Below are 12,159 nucleotides of genomic sequence, written 5' to 3' on the forward strand. Positions count from 1 at the left end.
GTGTTAAGTTTCCACAGTCTGTGATGATTTGGGGTGCAATGTCATCTGCTGGTGTTGGTCCATTGTGTTTTTTGAAAACCAAAGTCACTGCACCCGTTTACCAAGACATTTTGGAGCACTTCATGCTTCCTTCTGCTGACCAGCTTTTTAAAGATGCTGATTTTATTTTCCAGCAGGATTTGGCACCTGCCCACACTGCCAAAAGCACCAAAAGTTGGTTAAATGACCATGGTGTTGGTGTGCTTGACTGGCCAGCAAACTCACCAGACCTGAACCCCATAGAGAATCTATGGGGTATTGTCAAGAGGAAAATGAGAAACAAGAGACCAAAAAATGCAGATGAGCTGAAGGCCACTGTCAAAGAAACCTGGGCTTCCATACCACCTCAGCAGTGCCACCAAACTGATCACCTCCATGCCACGCCGAATTGAGGCAGTAATTAAAGCAAAAGGAGCCCCTACCAAGTATTGAGTACATATACAGTAAATGAACATACTTTCCAGAAGGCCAACAATTCACTAAAAATGTTTTTTTTATTGGTCTTATGATGTATTCTAATTTTTTGAGATAGTGAATTGGTGGGTTTTTGTTAAATGTGAGCCAAAATCATCACAATTAAAAGAACCAAAGACTTAAACTACTTCAGTCTGTGTGCATTGAATTTATTTAATACACGAGTTTCACAATTTGAGTTGAATTACTGAAATAAATGAACTTTTCCACGACATTCTAATTTATTGAGATGCACCTGTATACATATACATATATAAACACACACACACACTTATACATATATATATATATATATATATTTATTATGTATGTATGTATATATTATGTAGGCATATATATATATATATATATATATATATATATATATATATATATATATATAAAATGTATGTATGTATGTATATATATATATATATATATATATATATATATTATGTATGTATTATGTATGTATATATATTATGTATGTATATATTATGAATGTATGTATATATATATATATATATATTTTATGTATGTATATATATATTATGTATGCATGTATGTATATATATTATGTATGTATATATATACACACACACACACACACACACAAACATACACATATATATGTATGTATGTATGTATATATATATATATATATATATATATATATATATATATATATTTATGTATGTATGTATGTATGTATGTATGTATTTGAGTTTTGTGAACCTTATTGTAAAGTGGAAACCATTTGAACAATTAATGCATAACTAATGTTTGTTGACTCAATTCATAATAATGATAATGAAGTATTTATTATGCATATTTGGGAACCTAGTTGTATGTAAGTTGTATATTTCAACATTAACTAATGTGTTACTAATGTTTGCAGGCTCTTTACTAACATTATTTAACAATAAAAAAGCATTAATTGTAGGTATTGACTGTCACACCTGAGACTTTTGCCCTTGCGGCCACCAGAGGTCGCTAGGAGTTTAAGAGACTTTTAGTTTGAAGTTTTGTTTACCTTCTTGTGTCTCTGTTCCTGCCCTGATTGTTCCCAGCTGTTTCTCGTTTACCTTGTTTGCCTATGTATTTAATGTCCTTGTGTTTGCTTGTGTCTTGGTCAGTTGTTGTTTCCTGTTACCCCCATGGATGTGATGTTGGTTCTGTTCCCGAGTTTTAGTTTTGTTTTGTTCCTGTGTAAAACTTCAAACTAAAAGTCTCTTAAACACCTAGCGCCCTCTGGTGGCCGCCAGGGCAAACGTCTCAGGTGTGACATTGACAGACCTTTTTGTAAAGCAATTCACATGTTCCAAATATTTGCAGGACATTTATTAGCACTGCATAGCAAAGGAAACACATTAATTAAAATATTGAATCACTATCGAATCAACAATCAGTACCACATATATATAGTTCTGAGAAAGATTTTCTGCACTGTGCAGAAGTAATTACAAATTTAGCAACTTCCTTAATTTGCAATCTTCCACATTGGGTCCATTCGTAATCCTTTGAAAAACCTGTTCGACTGAACCGGAATCCCAAAGCGATCCTCCAATCAGAGCAGTCAATGCTGAATGGAAGTTTCATTGAGTCTCCCATTTCTGTGGTAACAATCTTCAGCATTGTGGGTAATGTAGTTGTTCACCATGAATTCGACAGTTTATATTATATATAATATAACGTATATTATTAACATTAAACAAGACACATACTACCACCCCTGGAGTCGTGAGTTTGAATCCAGGGTGTGCTGAGTGACTCCAGCCAGGTCTCCTAAGCAACCAAATTGGCCCGGTTGCTAGGGAGGGTAGAGTCACATGGGGTAACCTCCTTGTGGTCGCGATTAGTGGTTCTCGCTCTAAATGGGGCGTGTGGTAAGTTGTACGTGGATCGCGGAGAGTAGCATGAGCCTCCACATGCTGCGAGTCTCCGCGGTGTCATGCACAATGAGCCACGTGATAAGATGCGCAGATTGACGGTCTCAGAAGCGGAGGCAACTGAGACTTGTCCTCCGCCACCCGGATTGAGGCGAGTAACCGCGCCACCATGAGGACCTACTAAGTAGTGGGAATAGGGCATTCCAAATTGGGAGAAAAGGGGATAAATATATTTATATATATACACAACCGATTAATTGTATATATTAAGATTAATAAATGTTGTAAATAGTTCATGTTAACTAATACATTAACTAATGTTAACAAACACAACCTTATTGTAAAGTGCTACCAGTAATTTCAACTCAATTCAATATTTCATGTTGATACTGTATATATAATGATAAACGGCCATTGCGATGTTTAAAATGAAAATAAATGTGCATTTATTTTAGTCAAACACCATAGAGTACTGAGGTGGTGTGAAATGTAGTACCGGATTCCCTACAATTCACATTTCACTTAGGACAGCCGAATATCCTGTGAAGGTGACTGGAACGTGCCCCATGATGTTTTATATGACTGTGTCTCTCACCAGGTCTGTTTCATGAGGATTTTGAAGCCGTCGGGACATGTGGACGGGACAGGCAGGTGGAGACTGTTACTCCCAACACCCCAGATGATGGCAGAAGAGTCCACGTCTTTATAGGGGATCTCACCCGTCAGGAGCTCCCATAACACCACCCCAAACGACCTGCAAACAACACACGTGAATATGTTCACCGCATTAGGACACTGGAAATGAAAGAGATTTAAAAGCTAGATCTCATATTTACATAATTTCAAATGCAAATCAATATTTGATGTCCATGTATTTACAGGTGCATCTCAATAAATTAGAATGTCATGGAAAAGTTCATTTATTTCAGTAATTCAACTCAAATTGTGAAACTCGTGTATCAAATAAATTCAATGCACACAGACTGAAGTAGTTTAAGTCTTTGGTTCTTTTAATTGTGATGATTTTGGCTCACATTTAACAAAAACCCACCAATGCACTATCTCAAAAAATTGGAATACATCATAAGACCAATAAAAAAACATTTTTAGTGAATTGTTGGCCTTCTGGAAAGTATGTTCATTTACTGTATATGTACTCAATACTTGGTAGGGGCTCCTTTCGCTTTAATTACTGCCTCAATTCGGCGTGGCATGGAGGTGATCAGTTTGTGGCACTGCTGAGGTGGTATGGAAGCCCAGGTTTCTTTGACAGTGGCCTTCAGCTCATCTGCATTTTTTGGTCTCTTGTTTCTCATTTTCCTCTTGACAATACCCCATAGATTCTCTATGGGGTTCAGGTCTGGTGAGTTTGCTGGCCAGTCAAGCACACCAACACCATGGTCATTTAACCAACTTTTGGTGCTTTTGGCAGTGTGGGCAGGTGCCAAATCCTGCTGGAAAATGAAATCAGCATCTTTAAAAAGCTGGTCAGCAGAAGGAAGCATGAAGTGCTCCAAAATGTCTTGGTAAACGGGTGCAGTGACTTTGGTTTTCAAAAAACACAATGGACCAACACCAGCAGATGACATTGCACCCCAAATCATCACAGACGGTGGAAACTTAACACTGGACTTCAAGCAACTTGGGCTATGAGCTTCTCCACCCTTCCTCCAGACTCTAGGACCTTGGTTTCCAAATGAAATACAAAACTTGCTCTCATCTGAAAAGAGGACTTTGGACCACTGGGCAACAGTCCAGTTCTTCTTCTCCTTAGCCCAGATAAGATGCCTCTGACGTTGTCTGTGGTTCAGGAGTGGCTTAACAAGAGGAATACGACAACTGTAGCCAAATTCCTTGACACGTCTGTGTGTGGTGGCTCTTGATGCCTTGACCCCAGCCTCAGTCCATTCCTTGTGAAGTTCACCCAAATTCTTGAATCGATTTTGCTGGACAATCATAAGGCTGCGGTTCTCTCGGTTGGTTGTGCATCTTTTTCTTCCACACTTTTTCCTTCCACTCAACTTTCTGTTAACATGCTTGGATACAGCACTCTGTGAACAGCCAGCTTCTTTGGCAATGAATGTTTGTGGCTTACCCTCCTTGTGAAGGGTGTCAATGATTGTCTTCTGGACAACTGTCAGATCAGCAGTCTTCCCCATGATTGTGTAGCCTAGTGAATCAAACTGAGAGACCATTTTGAAGGCTCAGGAAACCTTTGCAGGTGTTTTGAGTTGATTAGCTGATTGGCATGTCACCATATTCTAATTTTTTGAGATAGTGAATTGGTGGGTTTTTGTTAAATGTGAGCCAAAATCATCACAATTAAAAGAACCAAAGACTTAAACTACTTCAGTCTGTGTGCATTGAATTTATTTAATACACGAGTTTCACAATTTGAGCTGAATTACTGAAATAAATGAACTTTTCCACGACATTCTAATTTATTGAGATGCACCTGTATTTATTTGGTAAATAGCCATCTAATAAGTGGGATAATGTGCAGCCAGCCACGTGTGTATGACTTTCTTTCTTCAGCAGAACACATTTTAAGAAATATAGAAAAATATCTCATCTCAGTAGGTCCTTAAAATGCAAGTAGATGGTGATCAGACTTTTGAAGCTCCAAAAATCACAGATAGTCAGCATAAACGTCATCCATACGACTCCAGCGGTAAAATTAATGACTTCTGAAGCTACACGATCGCATTTGGTGCAAAAAAGATAAATATTCAAGTACTTTTGAATTATAAACCATCGCTTCTGGTCAGCAGCAGCATGCACATGTAATGTAATCACATTGGCATGTTCACGTGACAACTGACGCATGTGCATCACACCCAGAAGGGCAAAGCTGTATACAACTGATTAGATGGAATGCTGTACAGAAGCTTAGCTGGTTTTGGTTTAGATCTGTATTTGTATCTTTATGTTTACTCACAATGGTGCATTTGTGTATTCATCCTGGATTTCTCAACCGAAAGAAGAAAGTGAGATTACGTCCGTAACATGCCAACACGAACACGTCACACCAGAGGCCACGTGAACGTGCCTCTCTGGTGAAGCTTACCCGAAGCGATGGTTTACAGTTAAAAAGTACCTAAATATTGATCTTTCTCGCACCAAAAGTGATTGTGTCACTTTAGAAGACATTAATTTAACCGCTGGAGTCGTATGGATGATGTTTATGCTGACTGTGATTTTTGGAGCTTCAAAAGTCTGATCACCATCCACTTGCATTTTAAGGACCTACTGAGCTGAGATATTTTTCTATTTTTCTTCAAATGTGTTCAGCTGATGAAAGAAAGTTAGACACACCTGGGATATCATGAGGGTGAGTAAATAATGAGAGAATTTTAACTTTTGGGTGAACTGTCCCTTTAACTTCTTAAAGTTACAAGTCTGTCGTAGCTTCAGAAGCTACAGTTTCAAAGTAGCTTCCCCAACACTGCACTCACCAGATGTCGACTTTCTCGGACACCGGCTCATTCCGGATCACTTCCGGGGCCATCCAGGCGACTGTCCCCGCGAATGACATCTTCATGCTCTTGTCACTGAGTTCTTTAGATGTTCCGAAGTCTGAGATCTTCACCGAGTCATTCTGAGTAACTAACACACTGCAGCAAACACAAATGAAAACACAAGATCACAGATGCTGAATGGAGATAGTCGATAACCGATTTAACCAATATTGGTTACTGACGTTCACACAACTAAATCAGTTCTTTAATATTGGATCAAGGCTCGACAATAAGGACTGCCCGATGGCCCGGGGCCAGTGTGAGAAAGATTCGGGCCAGTGCTGCTTTTAAAATGTTAGTGCAAGCAGACAACAAGTGTGAGAGCACAGAAACTACATAGAGCGAACACAGTCTTCCAACCAAGCACTCGGAGACGAGCGAGCGTGATTATATTTAGCTAGCAAACATGCGCGAGCACATAATATACTGACCTGGGTGCGGGAGCGTGCAAAAGTGTGCAGACACCAAGCGCTCTCTCCTCGCTCTTTTCCCAGCATCAATTACCAACGTGTAGAAAATTGCAGAAAAGAAAAAATCCACTTCAGGAATTTCAGAGCGGGATTGCACGTCTAACTCAACTTTTTAAGTATCCCCGCACATTCCACAGTTCATTTTTTATTTTTGTGTTGGGGTCAGTGAAAATTTTGGTAGGGCAAGTAGAAATCTGAACCACTGGCCCGACTGGGCCAGTAGAAAAAAATCCTTAGCGTTGAGCCCTGCTGGATTTACCAATAAATGGTAAATCAACACCATTATAACACTGTGCATTCAACAGGAAACAACGGTGTTCACAAGTAAAGTTACTTAATAACTGATTGTGTTGTTTGCATGAACTACTTCGTTCTCACCAAAAAAAGACCTCTTCTGAGATACTAGTTGAAACGGTATGAGAGCATTTACCACAGCACAACATTTTGACCTTTTAACGTGTTTGTGCACAGCTAGTACGGTTCTTACTTTGGTGATTTGAGGTCTCTGTGGATGATCTTGTGGAGATGTAGGTAGTTCATGCCGCTGGCGATCCCCGAGGCCCAGTCCACCAGCAAACATGGCGTGATCTGGCGTCCTGCCCTGAGAACCTCATAGAGCTGCCCCTGTGCACAGTACTCCATGATGATGCAGTAACACGGCGCCTGCGTACACACACCCCTGACAGAGAACACACATATTTCATGCTTTATAACTTTTATTTCACATTAAATTCACAAAGCTGCTGTTTGTCTTCAGAAGAATCGGAATATAGTGCACAAGTCATATGGACTCCTTTTATGGTGGAATCACGACCTACTTGAAGCTGATGATATTGGGGTGTTTCAGTTTGCGGAGATGTTTGATATCCGTTTCCTTCTGCTCGCGCACTTTCTTAATCGCGACCTCTTCCGAGTGGAACTTTCCGAGGAACACGGCGCCCTGAGCTCCACTACCCAGCCACTGCAGTTCAGAGATCTCCTCAAATGGCACCTCCCACATGTCTGTTGACCAATCAGGAAACACGGCCAGAATATTATACAATTCATCACAAATGCAGCATTGTACAAAGATCAGCTGTAATTAAGACTAGTGGTCGACCGATAAATCGGCCGATATTCTGACTTTTTTTAAATATCGCGTCGGGCGATAAATTTTCCTGTTTGGCTGATTTCTTGAGGGCACCGAAAATCACCTGCTTGCATGTGAAGCGACTGAGACATGTAAACGACCAGTAATGGTTCGTTTTGTTGTTACGTGCCATCGTTTTACTACAATAATAGACTGGTGTTCAACACAGTCTCATTTAAACGGTCCGCATATCAGAGCCGCGGCAGACGCGTTTGAGCTCATAATGTTAAAGTGCTCGCCTGTTTCATTCTCCCTCTCTCTCCTCAACAGTTCCCTGTAACATTTACCTGTCTTGTTTAATAATAAAAAAGGCAAATATCAATAAAATATCATATGTGCATATTTGCAGACTGTATATCTCATTTAAACAGATGTAATAAACCAACCTCACAAAACTTGAGCAGATCCAGCATCCTGTGGAATACTCATTTATAAACCCCTAAAGCACGTATTCTATCAGCCTCTCCTCAACAGTTCCCTGTAACTTTTCTAATGATAAAAGCCAAATATCAATAAAACTAATATCATATACCATCTGCAAATATGCAGATATCTCATTTAAACAGATGTAATAAACCAACCTCACAAAACTTGAGCAGATCTTCAGCATCCTGTGGGTTGCTCATTTATAAACCCCTAAAGCACATATTCTATCAGTCTCTCCTCAACAGTTCCCTGTAACTTTTAACTTTCTTTTCTAATGATGAAAGGCAAATATCAATAAAACTTCTATTATATACCGTTTGCAAATATGCAGATATCTTGTTTAAACAGATGTAATTCATGAACCTCACGAAAATCCAGTGTTTTCTTCCCGTCGAGCGCTCATCTAATATCTTCCTCTGAAGTGCGTTTTCTATCAGCCAGAATCAAAAACTTCAGGATTAGAAGTTCCTCTGATTCATAAATAATGACGGTCAGTCCGTGACAATCCAAGCAGGTGATCCAGGCCGTTTAAATTGTCAATCCACCATTTAAAATACAATATTATTTTTTTAGATTATTTTTTACAAAGTTAAAGTTTAGTGTGAAATTGAGTAAATATTGTGCTAAATAAGAGGTTTTTATTATTATTTATTTATTTTTTAGCAATTTTATGTTTATGTTATTTACTATATTAAATTGTGTGATATATCGGCATTGTATCGGCCTATCAGCCACCCTGTTCTCTGGATATCGGCATCGGCCATTAATAAACCCATATCGGTCGACCAAGAATTAAGACTGTAGTGCTATCTGGGTCAATGACAAATAAGTTTGTCCGAGATGATAAAAATAAAAAATCTTATAAAAGTCTAGTTTAAAATACACGTCAGGCTTTTAGAAATGTAATATTTGTGCAACTATACATGTAAAAACATGAGTCGCATTTTCTACTAAATGGATTTAATAACTTTAAATATGTCAAGTGGTGTAACGATCTAGTAAAAGGAACATTCCGGGTTCAATACAAGTTGAGCTCAATCAACAGCATTTGTGGCATAATGCTGATTACCACAATATCAACCCTCGTTTTCTTTAAAAAAGCAAAACAAATCGAGGTTACAGTGAGGCACTTACAATGGAAGTCAATGGGGCCAATTTTTGGAGTCAGTCTGACTTAAAGGGACAGTTCACCCAAAAATGAAAATTCTCTCACTTACTCATTCTCATGCTGTCCCAGATGTGTATGACTTTCTTTCTTCTGCAGAACACAAATGAAGATTTTTAGAAGAATATCTCAACTCTGTAGGTCCATACAGTGCAAGCGAATGGGTGCCAAAATTTCAAAGCTCCAAAATCCACATAAAGTCAGCATAAAAGTAATCCATACGACTCCAGTGGTTTAATCCATGTCTTCTGAAGTGATATGATAGGTGTTGGTGAGAAACAGATAAATATTTAAGTCCCTTTTTAGACAGAAATTCTTCTCCCTGCCCAGTAGGGGGCGATATGCATGACTATGTGAATCACCAAAAACACAAGAAGCAGAATGTGAAAGTTAAAGTGGATATCGACTCAAGTACTTATATAAGAGTTTTTAGCAAAAAGGGACTTAAATATTTTTCTGTTTCTCACCCACACTTATCACATTGCTTCTGAAGATATGGACTTAAACACGAGTCTTATGGATTACTTTTATGTTGACTTATGTGATTTTTGGAGCTTCAAAGTTCTGGTCACCTTTCAATTGCATTGTATAGACTAAAAGAGCTGAGAAATTATTCTAAAATTTGAGCTCAGCAGATAAAAGAAAGTCATACACATCTGGGATGGCATGAGAGTGAAAAAATTATGAGAGAATTTTCATTTTTGGGTGAACTATCCCTTTAACAACATTGGCTCAACCAATGGCGAAATTAGGAGGTGGCACTATGAGTTTGCAGATCAATGGCAGAGAGGAGTGTTTATTTTTGCAATTTCATTTGGTGTCGCTAGAGACACAGGAATTACTTGTGAAAGTATATGTGGGATCAGTTTTGATTTCATGCTGACTACACAGACCATAAAGAAAATGTTGGCAACTGAAGCAGTGAAGAAAATTGTTTTAAAGAAACCATAACAAAACTCTGGCGCTGGGTTTGCTGCCCTTCAAAGGCAAAACTTGGTCAAAATTGATCTATAACAGACAGGTCCAGCTCAACCCTCAATTGCTCACCTTGCTGCTGTAGTTTGTACTCAGTCGAGTATGTTTTTCCAATGATATTCCACATGGGCCTCAAACATCCAAACAGGCCCTCCAGGAAACCCCCGCTGCCGGTACCGGCTCTCTGAAAATGCAGTTTAAGGTCGTCATGAGGGTGGTGGTGCGTATCGTCCCCGCTGTGGTCCATCGGACATCCACCCTCATCGTTCCTCTCCTCACCGCCGCTGCCACACCCCCCCTGAACACAAGAGGCAGGTGACTCCGCCTCCTCGTGCTCCTGCAGTTGCAGCACGCTGTTGTCGAAGTGTCCCAGTTCGCGGGAGTCTTCACTGAGGGCGGTGCATGGAGGACTGGTGCCACTCAAGTCATCATCCCTGCACGGGAGCTGCAGCTGTTGCAGCGGCACGGGGAGAGTGATGGGCGGAGCCAGGTCTGTGATGATCTGTGGAGGGGGTGGAGGAGGGGGCAGGGCCTGAGGAGACCCGTTGCTGTTGGATTTCTTTATGGGGTCCCCGACAACTGTGAGTTTGAGCTCTTCTTTGAGTTTTCCAACCAGCAGGCTGGGACAGGACGTCCAGGTAAGCACCTCCGGGGAGCTACCCATGGTGCCGTGCATGTGCATGGGCAGATGCAGACCACTCGACAGGAAATGAGTGCCGAGGCTTTACAGGTGATGTCTGTTTGGGATTAGGACACACCTGAAAGAGAGAAAGACTGTTGTTGATTTTATGTGATTGATTGTTATTTTTATATTCAAATGCCAGATAACTAGGGCTGGGTATCAACACAGATTTCCTGATTTAATTCCAAATCACAAGCTCTCATTTCGATTAAGTTTTGATACAATTTTATGCTAATGCACAGATCTATCAGATTTATATACAAATACACTTTTTTTGTCCCACTGCTTACTTTCACTTTAGACTGATTTAACCTGTTTTATTGGCAATATACACTTGTCAAAGGCTCTTCAATTAATTAATCTAACTTAAAGACTAGAAACTGTTAAAGAATCTAATGTGAGTTTGACTTTGTTTTGGGCCATGTCTAACTTAAAATTGTCCATTTTTAACTAGATCAGAACCAGCACTACTTTTATTTCTCTCGCTTCGCCTGGCATCTTAGATGAATTTCGTTGGTGTGTTCTCCGTGAAGGATACATGCGATGCTGCCATAGAATTTGGCCAATAAAAAAAAAAAAAAGTCCTTTCCCTCTGGAACAGCCCTTGCTTCAGGAGCAGACCTATGATGCCTCAAAATACTGCCTGCATAAGCAGCTCACTAGATCTTGGAGCAGAGCCAAAGGATTATTGCAGTATAGTGAATTTAATGAAATACAAACACACATTTTAAACTGCAACTAAACTACAGATCTGACTGCTAAATAAAGACTGAAAGAGTTGATTACTTTAATTTCCAATCTCATTTCGCACACAGCAGGAGCAGGACTGGAGGCATTTGCATTAATGATGATTATCTCTTTAGCAAGTGTGTGAGAGAGAGAGAGAGAGAGAGCACTGATTCCGGGAAGTCGTCGTTGTCATCCACCCTCTCTGTTGGCTGACTATGTTAATGTTGACTTCAGATTAAAGCAAAATGCATATTAAAAGCTCAGAGAGAAACATCTGGCACACATCGCAAGCAACCCATACTCACTCAAACACACACACACACACAACATCCTTTAATCTGCTGCTGTAGTTACGCAAGCACATGGCAGGGTCAACTCTCCCAAAACAGGTTCCATTTCGGTTCCATTCATATCTAAATCAGGGTCGGCAACCTCTTTGACATATAGTATAAAATAAAAATTGCGCTACACACACACACACAGACGCACACACACACACACACACACACATATATAGATGGAAAAGGATATACTGTACTGTCAGTACTGTTCAATCACTTAAGTGGAAAATTCGGGGATCTCTTGATACCAAGCCAAGGTCAGGTAGACCAAGAAAGATTTCAGCCACAACTTCCAGAAGAACTGTTCGGGATACAAAGAAAAACCCACAGGTAACCTCAGGAG

General features: G+C 39.7%; 1 protein-coding gene across 2 annotated transcripts in view; it reads right to left on the reverse strand.

Annotated features, from left to right (window-relative positions):
• si:ch211-45c16.2 (mitogen-activated protein kinase kinase kinase 13) overlaps positions 1 to 12,159 on the reverse strand; it is a 110,233-nt gene that overhangs the window by 47,672 nt on the left and 50,402 nt on the right. For both annotated transcript variants that reach the window (XR_007898488.1, XM_051710608.1), the window contains exons 3-7: positions 10,137 to 10,822; positions 7,188 to 7,371; positions 6,857 to 7,048; positions 5,837 to 5,995; positions 2,977 to 3,135 (exon numbers count right to left, since the gene is read on the reverse strand). Coding sequence is in view for 1 of the 2 variants with exons in the window: in XM_051710608.1 (XP_051566568.1) it covers positions 2,977 to 3,135; positions 5,837 to 5,995; positions 6,857 to 7,048; positions 7,188 to 7,371; positions 10,137 to 10,746 (1,304 nt within the window). In the remaining variant the exon portion in view is untranslated. The remainder of the gene's footprint in view (positions 1 to 2,976; positions 3,136 to 5,836; positions 5,996 to 6,856; positions 7,049 to 7,187; positions 7,372 to 10,136; positions 10,823 to 12,159) is intronic.

The sequence above is a fragment of the Myxocyprinus asiaticus genome, chromosome 11 (genome assembly GCF_019703515.2).
Source record: "Myxocyprinus asiaticus isolate MX2 ecotype Aquarium Trade chromosome 11, UBuf_Myxa_2, whole genome shotgun sequence".
NCBI lineage: Eukaryota > Metazoa > Chordata > Actinopteri > Cypriniformes > Catostomidae > Myxocyprinus > Myxocyprinus asiaticus.